At 46.3% G+C, this 22,726-nt stretch overlaps 1 protein-coding gene across 1 annotated transcript in view; it reads right to left on the bottom strand.

Moving 5' to 3' along the window:
• LOC138521389 (amine oxidase [copper-containing] 3-like) overlaps positions 1 to 22,726 on the bottom strand; it is a 104,875-nt gene that overhangs the window by 15,761 nt on the left and 66,388 nt on the right. The window contains exon 3 of the mRNA XM_069634178.1: positions 4,385 to 4,514. Coding sequence (XP_069490279.1) covers positions 4,385 to 4,514 — 130 coding nt within the window. The remainder of the gene's footprint in view (positions 1 to 4,384; positions 4,515 to 22,726) is intronic.

Below are 22,726 nucleotides of genomic sequence, written 5' to 3'. Positions count from 1 at the left end.
AGGAGGATTAGGGGTGGTTGGATGTTGAGAAGGTATGCGCTAGATTTTAGGAACATGGCCCAAATGGGTTCATTCTCCAATAGTGCTTGTTGGCGGTTGGTGTGTGGATTCTAGGTTTGTTCTTATACTTTGGAGGAGGAATTTCATTTGCAACACCTTGCAGTGAAAAGGTGGTCAAAGGTTTTGTCAAAGCTTTGTAGTCATCAGACTCCCATGAGTGGTGCTAATCTACTAGCTTCACTATGTTGTTATGGCCAAGATAGTGTATGTATCAAAGATGTCTGTGTTACTGCATTTGCCCTGTGTAGGCGTCCATATGTTCATCAGAGGTGAAGGACCCCTATTGATTGAAGGAAGTGCAGCATTTTTTAAATGGTTATCCCAGAACTATCCTTTTGGCTGCCAAGTGTACTCTCTCTTGGGCATTTGAAAGCCTCCAACATGACATAGCAAAACTTTGGGATTTGTATGGAAAAATGACAGCACCCTCGAGAAATAATTCTTCTTCGACATGTGGGTTTTAAGGCATTTCCTATCCCAATGCGCCTCTGCTGTCCACTAGCTTTTTCCCACTGTACACGGGTAGTGTAGCTCAGTGGCAACGTACTCGTCTGTGACCCAAAATGACACATAGGAACACAGGTTTGAATCCTGGGTCCGCGCTTAGAAACCTCTGCAGTATTTAGTGCATTACAAATAAGCACTTATAATTATAATGTTCATCTCCCATCACTGCAAAGCGTCTGTAAGCGGACGATACCTCTCTGTTACGGCCACCATCTTCTGGAATAGTGCTCCCAGGAACATTTATTTAATTACAGATGCCTTGGCCTTCACCAAAGCCTTTAAAACCCAGCTGGTGCTGAAGCCTGCCCCAACTGCCTTCAGCCTAGGGTGACCAGACGTCCTGGTTTTGCTTGGACTGTCCCGGTTTTTGATGCTCTGTCCCCCTTTCTCAAGATTATGTTTCCATTGGAAACTGCATTGTTCCCGGTTTTTGGTAGTCGGTCTTGATAGTTAACAGTCATGAATGCACAGCCTGACACAGAAGAAATGCTGTATTTCACAACCTAAGATAGAGTTAGTTTGTGATAGATTAATTATATTATGTGTTTCCTTGAACAGTAACACGTAACCCCCTTCTCCTCCAACCTCTACTGAAGTGCAATGCCTTGACAGCCACTTTCAAGAGTTAGTCCTACTTTTATGTTAGTTGCCCTGTCACAGTTTTTTACATTTTAAATCTGGTCACCCTACTTCAGCCACAATCCTCTCTGATTGTGTTCTGTCTTTGCCTGCAGCTCTTCAGACAACATCTCTGCCATATCCCTTGCTCCCGGGGCCTGCTAATCAGTCCACTACTCACTGCTCAGCTGAAGCATCATTGCATCCAATCATCAGCAGAGCAACCAGCCACCATATTGAACCATGCCAGAAATGCCATAGAGCCAAGAGGGGATACCAATGGCAAATGTAAAACTTCACAAAACATACTAACATACATTGAAGAAATGCAGTAACTCTCCCTACACAGCTACTCTTCCTGCTCTACAATGACTCTCCCTTCCTGTTCACATGCAGCTCTGAGCAGCCAGCCTTTGCACAGCTTGCTCTGGAGAGGTCATATGCTTCTTTACTGACATGGCCTTTTTTGGGTTTGCCACACATGGTGGCACATTAGCATCACCCTGTGACTAAAACAACTTTGCAAAGAAGACAGAAAGTAAGGGGTGTTGTGAGAAAAATATTAAGTTGGCATGCCAACTGGCAAAGCGTGTGGCATTTATTGACTGGTGAACCAGTTGTTATTTTGTGTGCTTTTCACCATAGAAACGAATAAGGAAGAAAGCTGTCCACGGGCCAGAGGACTGTAGGGTATGCCCTGGTGAGCCTGTTTCCCACTCCCTGGGTACTCATTGGGCAGAGCGCAAAGACTCATGTTTCACTGTAAATGACTGAGTCCAAGTATTGGTTTCACAGTCACACTCTACGAGACTCAGCCTCCCAGTCTCAATCTCCTTCTTTGTCTCATTCTCATTGTCGCAATCTCCTGCTCACTCTCACAGTCTCAGTCTAAGTCTCGACGTCATCTTAGCCTCCTTCTCTCAGTCTCACACTTTGAATCTGAGTCTTGGTCTGATTGTCTGTCCTGTTTTGTCTGATTGTCTGTCCTGTTTTGTTTTATGTGTGCCGTGAGGCCAGCATGCGATTTGGCGCTTTCCCAAGAATTTAAATAAATAAATAAATGTGTGTCTGGGCCTCTGTCTCACTGAGCATCTGCCACCCAGTCTCACAGTCTGAGACTCACAGCCTCTAAATCTATCTGCCGTGGTCTCTCAATCTGAGTTTCTCAGTGTCCTACTCTCAGAGTCTGAATTGAAGTCTCTCTTAGTCAGGCTTTGACTCTTTAATAAACCTCTTCTCTTAGGCGGCCAAGGTTTTCAAAATCAGGTTCACCATTTTAAAGTCAGGCAGAAGTGTTGTTACAGCCAGGGGGTGCAGTGCTCTTCTCCGGCAGTAGCTCTCCCTTGAGCTACTCTACCGTTTCTGCCTGGTGAATGTCAGTAGGTTATCTTCATGAGCAGGGATGAAGGAAAAAGCGAGGTGTGCTGGAGAATTGCACAGGGCTTGTGCGAGCAATCTCTACCTGGTCTAGACCCTCCTGAGTGGAAGGAAATCCATAGGACAGGGTATTTGACCCACGTTCATTCTCAGTAGAGGGGCTCCCATGCTCCTTTTTAACTTTGTAAAACTTGGGTTTTCACCCTAAGTAACCCTGAGTAATCCAGACGTGGACCCCTTGCTCACTGTGTCGTAGAGAGGCTCAGCTCTACCTCACTGATGAGACCCGACTAGGCCGAAACACGTGTCTGGGGTTGCTGATGGTACTCTTGTTCAGAGGAGATTTGCTGAGAATTTCGGTGCTGGACTGCACTAGTGGGAAAGACTGATATGAAAATTGATATTTCTCCTCTGTGAAGGGTGCAGTGAGCTAAAACCTGGTTGTAGACTCTCCTGAGTGGAAGAAATTTCAAAGAATAGGGTATTTGGCCCATGGTCATTCTCAGTAGAGGGGCTCCCACACTCCTTTGTAACTTTATTCTAGAGGAGTAGCTTGCTCACAGGGAGTGCCAAATTGACATGAATGGGAGTGTCCCCCTTGTCATGTAGGGAAGTAGCCTCCTCTCGGAAAGAGGCCGTCTGGCATGAAGGGGAGAGACCAATTCACAGAAAATGAGCCGCTTGCACGAAAAACTATGACCTCCTTACAGGAATTGACACGCTGGCATGAAGGGGAATGGCATCCTCATAGGAAGTGGCTAGCTGGCACAAAGAGGAGAGACTGGGTCACAGTAAGTGATAAGCATGCATAAAGGGGAGTCATCGCCTCACGGTAAGTGTGGAGATGATGCCGAGAGGCCTTCTCAAAAGAGGCTACAAAGTGAAATGGCCTGCTCATAGGTAATGACTAGCTGACATCTGAGAGGGGCCAGCTAAAAGGAAATGCCAAGGTAATGTGAAGAGGGATGCCCGCTCAACACAAACAAACAGCAGGCTGACACAGCTTCAGCTATTCCCTAAAGTTAACCGAATTATGCTCCTTTTCATAATTGTTTTCAATGGTTCTCCCTAAGAAAGATCTCCAGTCTGAATTTAGAAAGAGTAAGAAACGCAATGTCACTAGTGGTTTTTTGTTGTCGTTAACAGCGACATTGGGTGAACTAAGGTGGGTGAGTGGAGTCAGCTGGTATGACCTGGCTGGTGGTAGGCTGGGGTAAACTGTGGATTACAGACGCACCACTTCAATGCAAACGGGTCCTTCCTAGATGTTATGGCGGTGGTGTCGGTATCAGGTAATAATGTCCCCATACATAACGTCGCCGGGAAAAGCCATTGGCGGCATTATATATGGTGACATTATGTATGGGGATGGCTGCGAGGATGTCCCCTGCTCCACTTGTAAAAAAAAAAGAAAAATCAGGGGTTGCGGGGGGGTCCCCCGCATGTTCAATGCAATAACGTCTGCAAAAAACATTGACATTTTTGTCAGGAGAGATTTTTGCGGGGACATTATTACATGGAACCCAGGTGTCTCAGGTTATACGCAGTGCCCTGTCACTATAATGTAGAAAACTATATCCAAGTCCTCCCACCGCTTGCCATACCCACCAACCTATTGTGACTGCAAGGCAGGTGAAATCCAATGTTTTTGGCAGTGAGAGACCGTTGAAGTCTAGGGAGCAGTATAGGGTTTCTCGAGTGTAGGTTGGATGGCAATTGCCAATTGAGTTTGAGTTGAGGGTTATGGCTTCTCTCCTTAACAGGCCTGCAATAGGTTAATGGTCCCCACCCACCCGTAGACGTCCCCCTTTTCCATACTCACCTCATCCTTTATGTTTTCGTCATTTATAAAATCGGTGAACTTCACGGTTGGTGACCAAGGATCATTCTGATTAAATATGGAGCTGCTCTGCGGTTCGTCATCTTTATGTTTTGTCACTGCCAGCTTGTATCTAAAAATAAATTTAAAAAAAGAACAGGACCGATTATCCGCCTGGAAAATCAGACATTGCGGTGGTGCGATGATATAAATGACACACAATTTCAATTAGTGACTTTTTACCAACCAGAACTCTTAAGATGTGGTCATTAAGTCCTGGTTTAGACCATGTTCTTATTATTCTGACAGCAGCAGCCAGGAAAAGAAGAAACATTTTCCACATCATGATCTCTGTGTTCTAGGGGTGTACCGAATAGTAAACATTTGGGCCTCTCACGAGTTGGGCTGTATTCCCAGCTGTAATACTGCCGACTGTAATAGCCCTAGCACCGACCGGCCCGGTGGTATTACCACCGGATCACGGGTTTGGGCCTTAACGGTAAATCCCCATTCCTGATTCGGTCCATTGGATCCAATGGGGAATTTTTGGTGCTTATACTGCGGGCTTATACAGCCGGCTGTAATACAGCGGAAAACAGGGATTCTCACCTCCAGAAAAAAGCTGGAGGTAAAACAGCCGATTTAGCGCCCAACTCATTATAGGGCCAGCCCTTAAATGTGGCAGTAATACCGTTAAGACCGCATTTAAGGGCTACAGCCGAACTCGTGATGAGGCCCTAGGGATGCTAAATGAGGCATTTGACAAATGTCTCTTTACTCATAGTATTTTTCTTTCTTTTTTGGGTGGGGTATGTTGGTAGTCTTTTGGGCCATGCTAAACGACAGACAAAAACATATAGGGAATGCTGAGTTCTCTATGGTTCTCGGCTGACCTATAGGGAAGGGACAGTGCTCATTTTCAGATCTTTAATTGGCATGTGCACGTTTATTGTACTTATTTGTTTCACGTGTACATCCGTTTGGTCCAATGTTTCAAAATCTTAAACTTTTATCTCCTGGTCTTTATTACACAAATATCCCTCTTTCAAACTCTAATGTTGGGAGGAATATTTCTACTGCTACAGACTAGGTGTAACGCTCACCTGGCTCCCACGGAGGCGCTGGTCTAGTCTGGGTTGCTGTGACCTCTTCTAAGGTGATGCACAGGGTTCGGAAGACGGTCTGGACCGGGCCCCCAAATCTGGCTTGTCTGGCTTGCAGAAGTATCCTTCTGTAGGTGAAAATAGGGGATTTACTGTCTGCGGGGTAATGCAATCGGCCTCCCACTTCCCCTCTCACCCTCCTCGAAACCCTTCTGTGATTCCCCGTAGCGTCTCACCTTAGGGTCTGGAAGGACGAGCTCTCCATCCTGCTTCTGATGCAGGGGCGCGTTGGTGTCCAGTTACTTCACTGGATTTTCGGATTGGTGAGAACCAAACTTGCTTGGCTTCCAGATAAGTTTTTTGATAAGAGGTTCCCCTTGTGTCCATTCATTAATGTACTAATGCTAGTGTCTTTTTCCCCATAGGGGCCGGGGTACGGAATGCCGGGGAACAGGCACCGACCCGAGATGAGAGGTGAAATCCTTGTAGAAATCAGGTAAGTCTTTAATGAGCGTTTTTTTGGTAATGTCTTTTCATTCGTTCATTAACGCTGATTTCCTTTTTCCCCTTAGGGGCCGCGGCCCGGAAATGCCAGGATGTGGCGCGGACCCGAAATGAAGAGGGAATGAATCAACAGGTAAGTCTTAACATGGAGATTTAGCTTTCCTTATTCCCTTCTCTCTCTCACCTTTTGTTCTTGCCTTTTTCTCCCTAGGTGCTGGGGCGTGACTGCGAATCCAGATGGTCGCTGCTGAACATGGAGGCGCCCTGTAAAGGTGAGTGGAAAGCGGCGCTGCAGCGATCGTCGCAATAAGCTTTTAAATAAAAGTCTTCCTTTTCAGGATTGTCGGCGAGATGTCTCCGGGATGCGGATTTAGCAGCTAAGGACTTTTCCTTCTTCTGTTCTCTTCTTCTCTTCCTTTGCAGGTGATCCGGGATGCTGGCAGGCGTGGCAGAAGTCAGGATGCAGGAGCAGACACGGTGAGCGTCCAGCTGCTAGATGCAGAACAACGCGAAGCACGTGTGGCTGTTCGGATGGGGTTTAAATAGCCTTGGAAGAAGTTCCAGGTATGTATCCTTCCTCCAATCAGGTATGTATCCTTCCCCGACCACGCCCGGATGGTAAATTAGTCCCACAGGTAAAGTAGTTCCCTTCAGGCCTCAAGGAGGCCGGGATCCTGCAGCATGGTCTGTATCAGGTAAGTGCACCCAAGCACTCCCATAATGAGCCTAGCGCCTTTGGCACCAGGAATGATGTCTTTTATGAGCCTGGCGCCATAGGTGCCAGGATACTGTCCAAAGGGCCCCTACATGGGGTTGCTGGGTCTTTCCTTGGGGACTGGATGTTCGCTTTCGGGGACGCAGGACTTGAACCGGCTCCCCGGGAGCGGGCATCATGACAGCACTCCCCCCCAAGGCCCCTCCCAAGATTGTTCCCTCCGGGGGTTTTGGTTTGTCTGGGAAGAGTCGGTGGAATTTCCTGACTAATCGAGGTGCATGCACATGGTCGCTGGGTTCCCACGACCTCTCCTGGGGTCCGTACCCCTTCCAATCAATTAGGTAGAACAGTTTTGACCCAAACATTTTTGAGTCTAAAATGTTCTTCACTTCGAATTCGGGCTCCCCATCTATTAGAATAGGTTCTGGAGGTTTGAGTAGTCGGGTTCCGGGTACCACTGGTTTCAGAAGTGACACATGAAAAACAGGGTGAATTCGCATACTAGCTGGTAAATCAAGTTTAACAGCCACTGGGTTCATTATTGCCGTAATAGAATAAGGTCCAGGATATTTCGGGTTAAAAGTTCGAGGCCCTTTGAGTGGTAAATGTCTGGTAGCTAACCACACTTGATCCCCAATCTGATACTGTGGTGCTTCATTCTGATGTAGATCAGCATTCTCCTTGTATTTTCTCTTGGCTTGTTGTAAATGCGTAGTTGCCTCTTTGAAGGCTTGGGTAATTGTAGAATGCAGATGTTCTACTGCAGGCATTCCGAGGTTCTGAGGTGAGTCAAGGTTTGAGGTTCGAGGGTGATGCCCAAACAAAGTATAAAAAGGACTGTGGCCAGTTCCAGAGTGTACCGAATTATTATATGCTTATTCGGCTATCCAAAGAATGTCTTTCCAGTTGCTTTCAGATTGCTGTAACATACACCGTAAGTACTGCTCAAGGGTCTGATTTGTCCTCTCGGTCTGACCATCGGTCTGAGGGTGGTGACTGGTCGATAATCTTACGTCGATCTGCGCCATTTGACAACATTTGCGCCAGAAGTGGGAAATGAATTGGCTTCCCCGGTCAGAGATTAGTAAAGATGGGAATCCATGTAGCCGAACAATATTTTCGAGGAATGCTTTGGCTAGGACAGAAGCTGAAGGTAAACCTTTCAAAGGAATAAAGTGGGCCATTTTGGAAAACAAATCCACAATTACCAGAATAGTATTGTACCACGAACAAGGAGGCAGGTCCGTAATAAAATCCATTGATAGGGTGTGCCAGGGTGCTGGCGGTATGTCTAGAGGTTGAAGGAGACCGGCTGGTCTTTTCTTTTGACTTTTATTTTGGGCGCAAACACCACAGGACATCACAAAAGATTTAACATCTTTTCGCCAAGAGGGCCCCCAAAATTGTCGTTTCACCTTTTCCTCTGTCTTGGCAATACCAGGGTGTCCCTCTATTAATGTATCATGATAACTGGAAATAACTTGTTCGTGTAATTCCTTATGTGGCAGGAATAAGCGTCCTCGGAAATAAGGTAAACCATTATCTATGGTAAAGTCTGATCCCTTTTGTATCCAATCCTGTAAGGTTGTAGGGTCCAGGAGTTGTTTCACTCTGGCTTGAATGTCTTCTAGCGTCTGTAACAAAGTCATGCCTAGAATCCTCTTTTCGGGAATTATTGGTACTGGTTCTGAGTTTGTATCAGATTCTCCCATTCCAATTCAGGATAAAGCATCTGCTTTGCCATTCTTGCAGCCAGGTCGATAGGTAATCACAAAATCAAATTCAGCGAAAAACAAAGCCCATCGGAGCTGCCGTGATGACTGAGCCTTGCCGGTTTTCAAATACTGTAAATTTCGGTGATCAGTGATCACTGTTATGGTATGTCGAGCGCCAAGCAGATAATGCCGCTAGGCTTTAAAAGCGGACTTAATGGCTAACAGTTCTTTGTCAGTGATTGCATAATTAACCTCGGGTGGCGAAAATTTTCTGGACCAAAAGGCTACGGGATGCAGTTGGTTGGTTTTGGGATCTTTTTGGGACAGGACAGCTCCCATGGCTAGGCTGGATGAGTCAGTCTCGACGACATAAGGGAGATCTGGACGCGGGTGTTTCAAAATATGTGCGGAGGTAAACTTAGCTTTTAAATCCTGAAAGGCCTGCTCGGCTTCTTCAGACCATTCAAAATGTTTATTTTTCCTCAAGAGTGCAGTAATGGGTTGTACCACGCGTGAAAATTCCGGGATAAACCTGCGATAGAAATTGGCAAAGCCGAGCATACTTTGAACCCCTTTTACAGAGCTAGGTGATGGCCATTTGAGGATGGCATCCACTTTTCTTGAGTCCATTCGGACTCCTTTAGGTGTCAGGATGAAACCTAGAAACTCGACTTCTGTGGTATGGAAAACACATTTCTCCAATTTAGCAAATAGTTTGTGTTGGCGTAGTTTTTCAAGTACTGCTCTGACGTGTTTTCTGTGATCAGATTCCGAAGAGGAGTACACCAGAATGTCATCGATATATACGACAACATAAACATCGATGAGTTCCCGAAGGACATCATTCATGAAGTATTGGAAGGCAGCCGGCGCGTTACACAATCCGAAAGGCATCACCTGGTACTCAAATAATCCGTATTTAGTACAGAAGGCAGTTTTCCATTCGTCGCCTTCTTTAGCTCGTACCAGATGATAAGCCCCCCGGAGATCTAACTTGGTGTATATGCAAGCGTCCTTCACCTGGTCAAGGAGTTCAGGGATCAGAGGCAGAGGATAACGGTTTTTAACCGTTATCTGATTCAATGCGCGGTAATCGATACAAGTTCTAAGGTCGCCTCCTTTTTTGGGCACGATGAACAAAGCCGAGGATGCCGGGGACTTTGACGGGCGAATAAAACCATTAGCTAGGTATTGATCCAAATATTGTCTCAAATGCAGGTTCTCAGGTTCGGTAAGGGCATAAATCCTGCTACAAGGGGGTTGTGCACCGGGCACCAGATCGATTTGGCAATCGTACGATCTGTGAGGATTATGTGTCTCTAACCAAGGAATTCCAAGAATAACCTGACACTGTGGAGCCTTGATTACATCAAACACAACACCCTCCCGAGGGCCGTCGGGACCAATAAGAGTCACCTCAGTAGTGGAATGTGTTACCGGTCCAGAGGCAATTTCAGTTCCATCGACTGTGGTGATGACATCTTTGCTGGTTTTAGGACGGAGAGGGAGGTTAATCCTAGAGACCAATTCACGATCCACATAGTTTCCAATAGCCCCACTATCGATGTATGCCTTTATTGCATGCAACCGCTTAGGCTGTTCTGGATCTACGAGAACCATTGGCACAATGAAATGCGAGGTCTGAGAGTTAGTTTTCAAGCTTGGCAAGCAGACCCCTACGCTTGTCGGGCGGAATCGTTTCCCGAAACAGAGTCTTCATGGTTTTTATCAGCGGCTCCTACCGCCTTTCGGGGCGGTTTTGCCGGGCAATCTCGTAGAAAGTGTCCAGAATTCCCACAATAAAGACATAATTTTAACTGCCGTCTCCTTTCACGTTCCTTTTGAGTTAAGGGTCCTTTAACCCCTCCAATTTGCATAGGCTCAGAGACATCAACTCCCTTGGGATTAGCATGGGTCTTGACCAACACCCGGGTCTCAAACCTGGACCGATCTGCTTTTCTGTTTTGAAGTCTGTGATCCAATTGGACCACTAAGTCTATATACTCTGTGCATTCTTGGGGCGGATTTACAACTTGGGCCAAGACATCTTTAAGTTCTCCGTGTAGGCCTTGATAAAACAACGTGACTCTTTTATCCTCTGGCCAACCCGTTTCCACAATTAGGGGGTCATTACGACCCAGGCGCTAATTGTGCCAACATTACCACCATGGTGTAAACTACGTTTATACCATGGTGAATGGCGGATTTACCGCCCCATTTCAAGGTGAGTGGGGCGGTAAATCCCCATTTCCCATTTTCCCTTCCCCATTCCCATTTTTGCCCCATAGGGCATAATGGGAGTGGGGAAGGCGCTAATTACGCCACCGTAAATTACGGTGGCGTAATTAGCATCATGGCAGGTTAGCGCCATGGATTTTAACGGCTGCTACAAGCAGCCGTTAAAATCAGAATCAGGCGTTAAGGGTTAACGACGGCGTTAACCCTTAACGCCTGGGTCGTAATGAGGCCCTTAGTCTATTAAAGGTTGCAATATAGGATAGGAGGTCCTGATTGCCCTGTCGCAGGGATAGAAGTTCGTCATCCAGAGCCTGCCCCTGAGAGTGTCGAGCAAATAACCTTTCCATGCTCGCTTGAAACCCTTGAAAATCACGGAGAATCGGGTCATCTTGAGTAACCAGTGGAACTGACCAATCGGCAGCGCAGCCGCTGAGATATGACAATACAAAGGCTACCTTGGTCTGATCATTAGGGAAGGCCCCAGGTCTGCATAGGAAGTGCAAACGACACTGATTCATGAATACGGTGAATCGTTTGGGGTCCCCAGCAAAGCGTTCGGGTGGGGCCAGCGGCATGTTTCCGGGTAGATTAATCTGCACAGGGTTACTGGAAACCACAGGAGCGGGGTTCCCTCCGGAACCGGGTAGAGGAGTTTGCCCAGCTTGACCTTGCAGAAGCTGTCTGGCCAGGTCATCAGTTCTTTCCTTTGATATTATTAATTCCTTCCTGAGGGCATTAGTCTCTTGACGAGCGGCATGTACTTCGGCCCGTAATTCCCCCAGTAATTGGGCCAACTGATCAGTCTCAGAAGTTTCCATAGCGCCTGGGTGGGAATTTGTAGGAAGGCTTCGCGTTCTGTAATGCTCACCTGGCTCCCACGGAGGCGCTGGTCTAGTCTGGGTTGCTGTGACCTCTTCTAAGGTGATGCGCAGGGTTCGGAAGACGGTCTGGACCGGGCCCCCAAATCTGGCTTGTCTGGCTCGCAGAAGTATCCTTCTGAGGCGAAAATAGGGGATTAACTGTCTGCGGGGTAATGCAATCGGCCTCTCACTTTCCCCTCTCACCCTCCTCGAAACCCTTCTGTGATTCCCCGTAGCGTCTCACCTTAGGGTCTGGAAGGACGAGCTCTCCATCCTGCTTCTGATGCAGGGGCGCGTTGATATCCAGTTACTTCACTGGATTTTCAGATTGGTGAGAACCAAACTTGCTTGGCTTCCAGGTAAGTTTTTTGATAAGAGGTTCCCCTTGTGTCCATGCATTAATTTACTAATGCTAGTGTCTTTTTCCCCATAGGGGCCGGGGTACGGAATGCCGGGGAACAGGCACCGACCCGAGATGAGAGGTGAAATCCTTGTAGAAATCAGGTAAGTCTTTAATGAGCGTTTTTTTGGTAATGTTGTTTTATTCGTTCATTAACGCCGATTTCCTTTTTCCCCTTAGGGGCCGGGGTCCGGAGATGCCAGGATGCGGCGCGGACCCGAAATGAAGAGGGAATGAATCAACAGGTAAGTCTTAACATGGAGATTTAGCTTTCCTTATTCCCTTCTCTCTCTCACCTTTCTGTCTTGCCTTTTTCTCCCTAGGTGCTGGGGCGTGACTGCGAATCCGGATGGTCGCTGCTGAACATGGAGGCGCCCTGTAAAGGTGAGTGGAAAGCGGCGCTGCAGCGATCGTAGTAATGAGCTTTTAAATAAAAGTCTTCCTTTTCAGGATTGTCGGCGAGATGTCTCCGGGATGCGGATTTAGCAGCTAAGGACTTTTCCTTCTTCTGTTCTCTTCTTCTCTTCCTTTGCAGGTGATCCAGGATGCTGGCAGGCGTGGCAGAAGTCAGGATGCAGGAGCAGACACGGTGAGCGTCCAGCTGCTAGATGCAGAACAACGCGAAGCACGTGTGGCTGTTCGGATGGGGTTTAAATAGCCTTGGAAGAAGTTCCAGGTATGTATCCTTCCTCCAATCAGGTATGTATCCTTCCCCGACCACGCCCGGATGGTAAATTAGTCCCACAGGTAAAGTAGTTCCCTTCAGGCCTCAAGGGGGCCGGGATCCTGCAGCATGGTCTGTATCAGGTAAGTGCACCCAAGCACTCCCATAATGAGCCTGGCGCCTATGGCACCAGGACTGATGTCTTTTATGAGCCTGGCGCCATAGGCACCAGGATACTGTCTAAAGGGCCCCTACATGGGGTTGCTGGGTCTTTCCTTGGGGACTGGATGTCCGCTTTCGGGGACGCAGGGCTTGAACCGGCTCCCCGGGAGCGGGCATCATGACACTAGGGCATTTTGGTTACATACATACAGCCACACTCTTTAGTAACATCTGTCACTTTTACTCAATTCAAAGGGACTCATTTTGGCAACATGAAAAAGTTGGCGGGCGGGAATTGAAACCTATATTTTAATATTGCAAACAAATCTCTGCCGCAGGCACACTTCCCACTGCACCATCTTACTTGCTTTATAGTCTTGGCCTGCAGGCTGAATACAGTTATTTGCTGCAGGCACACTACCTCCTGGGCTATTTTACTAAGCATTTGTGAAATTACTGGGATCTCTGCAACAGTTATATTAATCCACTTAATTATATTATTTGTATTTGGTGGGATTGCAACCTGTATCTTTCAGATTTTACACAGGTCATTAACAAATCGATAAGCACCTAAAGAAAATACCATTTCCCAATAGCGACTTCATAAACTATTGTTCCAGCGCAATGGTTTTAAACTGCAAAACACAGGGCAGACCAGAGATACATAAAAGATATTGATAGTATTGCTTCTGCTCACCCCTCCCCAGTAAACCACCAGTTGGTTTACACTTTCCCACCTCTGCGCTGCCTGCACTCAATCAAATTAGTAACAGCAGCATTTGTTTTATGAGCCTTTTAAAGGATAAACATGACATGCCTGAATGATTCCAGGCACACAGTCAAATCATCACATAATGTATTTTGTCAGGGAAACTATTCAGCTTCGAGTAATAGCTCATTTTCTGCCGGAATTCAGCAAAATACTTAGTCGAAGCCGAATTTTGGTACACCTCTAGTGTGCACCAGGTCCATTTTCACTTTATTTTCTTCTCATTAAACATACACATTCCCTTTTGAACGTATTTTCCACCCCATACTCTTTCCCTTTTATGTCACACATTACTCAACTCCTTAATCATAACTGCTACGTTACTCAGGTGCTCATCTAGCACTTAGATCATCTGTGAAACGAAGCAGTCCTCCAAGTATATAGATGGTAACCCAAGATGTAGATGTTCTTTGCACAGCTAACTCATTTCTCCCCTCTCACACTGCACCGTCGCAACTTAGCGGAAGGCACAGGCTCACTCCTCACACCCTGCACTCACATGTAACACAAACACTTTTGCACAACACCTCTGCCATAAGAATGATGGTACTTTTAATGACAATTCAAGCTGTAGCTTCCCACATAACTCTTTATCTCCTTAAGCACAACCCCCATTTTAGCTCTTAGTATACCTCAGCTGTGCACATGCACATTCCATTCAGACATGGGTATCTAGCAGGGCCTTGGTCACCCTCACTTAACTTTAATGGCTGAAATGCACACATGCATAATAGCACCTCCAAATTCTTGGACTCTGGTTCCTTCGGGGGCCTTCAACCAACAGCGAGTTGGGATCATAATCATGGTGAAAAGTGTAACAAAAATGAAAAAATGAATAAATGTACGTTTTTTCTCTTGCTCCGCACTCATTTACGTTTGGTTTATAAAAACTGAATTTGCTCTTTATGCGATTGGCAGGCAGTGCCTCATTACACACACCGCCTCAGAAATTGAGCTTTTTTCACAGGCCAGAATTACTGTTACCGTCATCCCGTTCCATAAGTCCACGAATTTGCAGATGTATCCTCATGGTTACCTTTAACTCTGGTCCTATGAAGGTTTGCCAAATTTTATCCGCCTACAAATTTGCCAAATTTTTATTTATCGATTTTACCACTTTTGTAACAGCAAAATGGAGGAGGCAACCCCCTGAGGCTCCCCTTACACTCTAAAAAGTAATTTGGTGAAAGTGTAAGTCGGCAAAAGTGGGGCATACCCATACTCCTGCCCTGTGGAATTAGCACCAAAATCCATTACCGATCAGAAAGACCTCCAATTTAATGCAGAATTAACCTTACTGTCAGAAAAATGGAGGTATTTCTGTACGGTAATTCCATGAAAGGTCACCTGGAAATAACATCACTGTGGAAAGACCAAGCGGCTGGGCGACATTTTGAAACATGTAACTTAAAAATGGTACTATTCCATGTGCCATCGGGGCCATAAGCTCTGGAACAAGATGCCAGGTGACAAGGCAAAGACAAACATGCCTGAAGTGTGCGTGCAGACGGCAAAATCCACTGAGACGGAACTCCAAGTGCTGGGATAGGACGTGGTTGCAATTGCTGAGGCGCTGTTTGGCAGATACTAGAGGAAGACAGGTATTCACCACAAACAGGAAATCTGAGGCAACTTCATGGCAGGGGAGATGCTGCTGTGAGATGCTGAAGATTTCAAGAAGTGCTGGCACGACTTAAAGGAGCATGTACGCAACCTACTTGCAATCCACTGCTGCAAGATGTCTGGCACCGGAGGAGGCACTGTAGAGCCGCTGAGCTTCACATCCTGGGAGGAAAAGGTGTGCAGCATCATAAACATAACAGGAATCAGGGAAGTGGGATCAGCGGAGACTAATGCAGGCAGTCAAGCCTCCACAGGTCAGGGTATATGTGCTCCCTGGCGTGTACCACATGTGAACGCAACGCATGAGAGGGAACCGATCAGCTCATGAGGGCGCAGCTGGCATTGCAGCTCGCAATGACCCTGCAAAACATTCAGCTAAATCTCCTGCTAGAACAAGAGGAAAAAGAGGCGCAGATGCTGTGCAGCTGATGACACCATGGTATGCATTCAATGGCTCCAAACATCAATTTAAAAGTTACCTCATGCAATTCCCTGAGCCAAGTTGCTATCATGGCCATGCCCATGCAGCCATGACATCTGGCATGCCGATTTGGACATGCCATATGTTATGGATATATTGACAGGCATGCAGATCCATAGGAACCGGTTACATTGCCTTACACTGCTCTTCACAAATAACCTAAACACAAGAAGCCAATGTGAACATCCTGAAGCCCACTGAGCAAGGGAAAAAATTCAAATGGCAAGCGACTAACCAGCCATAAAAGTCACTGGCCAACTCCATTTTATACATAAAGGCAGTAAGCCATTATCAGTAGACAATGGCAAGTGACTAGTGCAAATCTTTCACCCTGCCATTGCCGATACACATACAAGGGGGCACATCCACATATACATTCACAAGCAACCAGAAAAGTGGTACATGCTTCATAGGAAGACTTGGCGCGCCAAATCCATGCCCAGGTAAGAAGCAGGTATACACCTTGAGCAAATCATACTTGCTACAGGGCCCTAAAATATAACTCTGCACCTGTATACACACGCAGCAATCATGTCCACCTGACACCCAACTGGTTCCACATGCATAGCTCCCAATCCCAGAACAACACTCTGGCAACCCTAAATTGCATGTGTGTGCAGCTAAACCGTGCATTTGACAAGCAGGCAAATAAAACCATGTCTGTTCTCTAACAACAGGTACACAAGGCTGCCAGGGAGAAGATGTTAATGCAATTCCAGCTGCACCTCGGCGAGCTAGGGCCTCGACTTCTTCTCTACCCTCCATTACCATAAGTAGTACCACTGTGACCCCTGTAGCCGGTAGTGGAGACCTCCTTTGCAAGACTCCAGCCGGGCAGCCATTTATGATTGTGCCATCAGCCAGTGGCATCTCCAGCCTACCTGCACTCTCGACAGCAGCATTGAACCTGGCAACAGCCAGTGTAAGTCAGGCTGTGGCCCTGCCTAGCGAACCTCAAGTCACAACCACTGCCGGTAGTCAAATCTGACCCACCTAACAGTGCCTTCCCAGTGCCAGTGTCAGCACCCCAGACACCCAGTGTCCATCCTTCCGTAGCTGAATCTATCACATCCAGTAGCATCTCCTGCGATGCAGCCTGTGCCTTGCGATCAGTGGTGGCATTACATGGGGAGGAGACATCAGGGAAACACACCCTCACCTGCCCAATCACAGAACACCCTGACTCCAATCACTCTGGATACCATATGGAAGAGGATGATGAGAATCGGGACATGGCATGAAAGAATGGACCTGATATGATATATGATATGATATTTTATTTATAGCGCACCCTCAGAGCGCGACCTCCAACTATAACAGGCATAGACAAAGCAGGATGCTGTTCTGTGCAGGCTGCCTCATACAGAGTAGCAAGGGAGAATGTATGAGGTAGTCAACAGCTTCTAGATGCCACCGCACCCAACAGTCTGGGTGGGCAAAGTGTGCAGAACTCCCTACTGACAGTGCATCGTATCTGTGGGCTGGATATAATCATCTCCCCCTCTGTCACCCCCAGAAAAGGCTCCCGTGCAGGTAGTCCATGTCAGCATTCCATGCACACTGCCACTATTTTAACCAGTATCCCCCTCCGCATCAGGGAGACTCTGGGGATAGCCAAGCAACCAGTCAGCGCAGCAAGCAGGTAGGTCAGCAGGGGAGAGCGAGAGAGAAAGCAGAAGAGAAAAGAAAGATCTTGAGCAGCTTCTGGAACTTCAGGAGATGCGACTCAAGTTTGAGAGAGGCAGGGAGACTCTTTCAGAAGGAGGCACCTGCCGAGGAGAGAGATCTACTCCCACTCTCTGTCCGGAGAAGTGTCTGAACCTCAGAGAGTTGGAGGTAGTTGAGCGAAGGGCTCGAGAAGGAAGGTATTTTGAAAGAGAGAGTTGGATGTAGTGCGGGCCCTGGGCATAGAAAGCCTTGTGGACGATGCAGCGGGTCTTGAACTTGATCCTTGAAGCCAATGGACCCAAAGATTTCATGGCTGGAGAGCTACGGTCCCTGGGCTTGACGACAAGGGTAAATCTCACAGTCCTGTTGTGGATTAGTTGCAGAGGGCGGAGAGTAGAGGAAGGCAGATTGAGAAAGAAGCTGTTGCAGTAATCTGGCCTAGAGAGAACAAGTGCTCTGGAGACAGTGAGCTTCTGGAGGAAAGTAAGAAAAGGAAGAATACATTTGAGGAGGTGCAGCCGATAGTGGACCTTCTCTGCAAGGTCTGTGATGTGAGGAGAGAAGAAGAGAGTGGAATCGAAGATGACACCAAGGTTTTTTGGCTCACTGGAAGGCAATGGAAGAGGGCCCAAGGAAGGCAGCCAGAGTGAGAGAGGGAAAGCGGGAGCAGGGGTACCAATGAGAAGGATCTCCATCTTACAGCGCCTAGACACCCCCATGCTTGGTGCGATCATACAAATGAAAATAAATAAAAAATAAACTGGCAGTAAGGCAGAGATCGTTGGAGGCGCACCAATCCTGAATCACAGATAAACAGTCATGAATAAGTGAGAGAGGAGAGGAGGCTGAGGGGAGCCTGAAAGAGAGCATCCTGGTGAATAGGCTTGGCTGGTCAAAATGCCCCTCACAATTTAAATTCTGTAACATATGTTTTATAAAAGAGCCATTTAATGTGTTTTGCACCATCATGCCTTACAATGTTTCTTATTAAATGCTGAGATAAGGAAGCATTAGGATTTGCCCAGATCCTGAGCTACAGTGAGATTGGTTCTTTTACTATCTCATCCGCCATAAAACTCAAGCCGAACTCATTGTGGACAGCGAAGTTCGGGGCTGATAGTGGTAAGGCAACAGCTTATTCAAAAGGCATTTTCTTCGTATTGGAAAGCCTTTTATTTCACATAGCCCCATACAGCAGCACCATATTTTACGATTCTTTTAGCCCTAGCAGTATAAATCGCTCTAACTATCGTCACCAGCTGCTACCTATAAAAAATGCCCCCCATTGACTGCCTCATACTTACATAATATTTTTTTTTAAATGAGCCTCAGGAGAAAAAGCCCCCGAAAAAAAGAAGAAATAGTTGAATGAGTCGACCCGTGGAATCGGATCCGCCCAAACCCCATGGCCCTAAACATCTCCTTCTTCCTAGTTGGTTCACAGAACATGACTGCAGATTTTTTTTAAATGAACCTGTAGATCTAGTTCTCCCATAAATGCTGCATAGCTGTTAATCAAGCATTGCAAGGCTCTTGGGGTCTGGGCTATCCACATAAACTAAGTCATCCACAATACTATCCCCCTATCTTTGGGACATCCACTTGAAAATCCACTAAAGCCTTGCACAACTTATCAATATACAAGGAAAATAGGACCAGGGCTTGCCTGACCCTGGCCTGAATTGGAAACCAAGACATGCAATGATCCTCTGACCCTGATTGTACACATGAAACATTCTTCTCAGGTAGAGAAATAAGGAGAGCCAAGACCCCTGATGGAAAATCATAGGAACTCAGCACCTGCCATAACTTACTTCTATTGACCTTGTCAAAAGCAGTACTGAGGTCCATAAATGCAAGGTACACTGGCTCTTTATGTGGTGAGTGTGCAATAATCAGGTAGAGGTTAAGGCATTGGTCAAAAGAACCCAGTGGCGGATGGAACCCAGATTGAATTGGGGATAAAATGGTATTGGCTGACGCCCATTTGCTTATTATATTCAGAAGACATCTCCTGAACATTTTGCAACTCAAGTTTAAAAGTGAAATAGGGCAATAAGATTGAGGAGAATCTATATGCCCCTTCTTGAATAGATGGACAATAATTGCCTTCTTCAATTCTTCCGGATCAATGGCCATCACCATTATTGCATTGAACAGCCCCGCTAGAATGGCCCCAAATCTCAATAAAGTCTTGATAATAATCAACAGGAATTCGGTCCCAGCCTAGAGCTCAATTTCTTTTTCACATCTTGATTGCTTTTACTACATTTAAATATTCAAATTTCATGGGATTTTTACTCAATAATCTCTGCATATTGACCTTAGTAGCCAAGACCTCCCTACTTCCCCTCATTGCGTTATTGTTATAAAGCTTAGAAAAATGTGCAACCCAACTACTATCCGAGATCATAGTCTCTAGAACAGAGAGTTGCACTGAATGTATGGGGCTCTTATTCACTGCTGCCCAAAAGTTTTCAAATTATTTATCAAACTAGCTGCCTCCAGTGCTTCCCAAGCACTAATATCAATTTGTAGCTTCCGATTTTCCACGGCTCTTTTGTAACAGGACCTTGCCCGTACAATTTGACACCTCTGTGCAAACTTGCCCTTCAGTAACGAGAAGAGCACCCTTCTTGCTGCTCTACACTGCTCATCAAACCAGCCTTTGGATGCTCCTTTCTTCCTTCCCAATGTCCTTTTTAGTAAGAACAACTCCTAGATCTCCCTTGTATGGTTCTCATAGTTTGAAGTGATTGACTCTGGCTTCACCAGCTCATCCAGCAACAACATACATTTTTGAATATTTAAATTCAAGGTTTGTCCCCCTATCCAGGGCTTACCTGCCAACTCCCATCTCATGTGTTTAGTAACAATGGCCTTGCAAGTAAGCCCTTCAAGTTATTTAATTGTATTCCTGCGTGGTGCTATTGCATTTAACTGGCCCTCCAAGGTCAAGCCACAATGATCACTAAAAAGGGTTGACTGTGTACTAAAATCCACTCTCTGTTACCACAGATTTACTGTCACCATAAACTAGTCAATGGCTGTACTCCCTCTAGTGCTTCTAAAGGTTGCTAGACCTGGAATATCATTGCTTACCTACCATTTAATGATCTCATGCCCATTTTGTCTAACCAGTGCCAATGTTTCAAGCCCTCTGCACAGAATCTAGGATCCTTCATCCTTGGTACAGGAATATCCTGCAATCTATCTTCTTCACGATCATACAACCCCTCTGGGGGACTGTTTCCCATTTAAGGTTCCCGTCCCCACCCCTTACCCCCCACATATCAGCACTACTTCATTCCCTCTTGGCCTTTACATGATAGGCCCTATAACCATCTAGCACTATATCCCACTCTAGCCATGTCTCCTGGAGGAGGATAATGTCATACGAACCTTTAGAAAATCTCAGGGTGGCTGTTAGGAAATGTAAGAATAAATACAGAACCAATATCAAAAAGCTACGGCTTACCGAGAGAACTCTGGCATATCAGAAATTGATACACACCACCTGCTCGAAAAACACTCGTAGCATCTGGGCACTTCTGGGTGAAGCTAGGGAAACTGCTAAGGGGCGACTTGCAAACCCTATCGGTGCAAAGGAATGGGAGGATTTCCTGCTGAATCGTAATGCCATCGTGCAGCCAGAGGAGAGTCTTCCACCGCTTCCTCCAAGATCTAGTATATCATTTGATATGTCATACACAGCGATACTCTGTAAGATAAAAACTCTAAAATCCTCTAGAGCTCCCGGCCCTAATGGCCTAGCCAATATAGTTATCAAAGCCCAACCTGAGTTTTGGGCAGGATTGTTGGCAATCATGTTTGAGAAAATTTTGAGCCAAGGGGTGATACCTAAGTCGTGGCAAACAGCCGTGTTGATCCCGGTATTTAAAAAGGGAAACCGGCTAGACCCGAATAATTACAGACTCCTCTCTATGCTGGACACGACAGGCAAACTGTTTGCCGCTCTGTTGCTCAAGGACCTTCAGACATGGGTAGACGGGCCCATATATTATCTAAATTCCAATTTGGTTTCAGAAAAGGCTACTCCACCGGGTATAATTTGATGGTAATGAACCTATTAAGAGCAAGAGCCCGTAAAAGAGATGAGCCGCCGCTGTATGCACTATACATCGACTTTAAAGCAGCTTTTGATCTGGTACCTAGAGAACGCTTATGGTCTAAACTTGCTGCCCTAGGCTGCCCTGCTGGTGTACTATATTTTCTCAGATTGTTACATCAGAATACCTCAGTCAGGTTAAAATTGGACCAGGAGGGACATCTGACCAGCAAGGTATATCAAAATAGGGGGGTCAAACAGGGCTGTGTGACTGCCCCCCTAGTGTACAATCTTTATGTGCATGATATCCCGCTTGCTCTAACTTCTACCCGTAATTGCCCCCCCAAAATCGGGGACTCCGCCTGTACCGTCATGGCATATGCTGATGATTTGGTCATCTTTGACCACACTATTAGTGGCTTACGTAGATCAGCCACTGCATTATGGGAGTACGCCGAATCTAACGGTCTCATTATTAACCTAGACAAAACTAAGGTATTGAGATTTACTAGCAAAAAAGTATCCCGTGTGAACCTCACGGTGAATAACAACTTGATTTTATACGCCCCACTCTACCGTTATTTAGGTATTGATTTTGAGCCCAATGGGGACTATGTGGCTCTTAAGCTCTCACGTACAATGCGAGCAGCACAAGTAACATCTTTAATAGCCAACTTTACCAATCAGCAAGGAGGATTTTCGCTTTGGGGTACGCGCCAATTATACATGCAGGTATTTATCCCTATGATGACTTATGGTCTAGATTCACTTCTAGACTTAGATCTTAGCTGGCTCCAAATCATCGAGGGGAAGTTCTGGCGTCGCATACTTGGCCTGGGCCCGGGAGTCCCGATGGCAATTATTCGATTAGAATTAGGGCTACCCTCTATGAAGGCTATCGTCATGAAAAGGAGATTGGGGCACTTTTTGAAAATGCGCAGTACAACAGCTAACCCTCTCCTGCTTACCATCTTCCAAGAATTGTGCAAGAAACAAAATCCTCAGTCTCCATCTGTGACGATGATAAAACTTCTTGCTACAATTGGATGGACCTGGCGAGATGGCCCATATTCCAAGCAAGTTCAAAATGCACTTGATAAGAGGGTAGAAATGTGGGATTGGCTAGAGAATTTCGCTCACCTTAGCGCGTTGAAAAGCTACGCATTTGTACAATACAGGTTGTACTCATTCTTGCAACCCCAAGGGTATCTCAATCTATGCCCCTCAAAAAAACTGCGACGATTTATCCTTTTATTAAGGATGGACCAACTGCCTATTCTGTTGGTCACGGGCAGAAGTCAGCAGTTGCCATTGGAACAACGCACCTGTCGGTTGTGTGAAGGAAACAAAGTATTAGAGTCAGCGAGACATGTT

The sequence above is a fragment of the Ambystoma mexicanum genome, chromosome 13, assembly GCF_040938575.1.
Source record: "Ambystoma mexicanum isolate Mex_15411 chromosome 13, UKY_AmexF1_1, whole genome shotgun sequence".
NCBI lineage: Eukaryota > Metazoa > Chordata > Amphibia > Caudata > Ambystomatidae > Ambystoma > Ambystoma mexicanum.
Note: the sequence above shows the minus strand (reverse complement) of the source record. Positions and strands in the feature narration are given on the sequence as shown.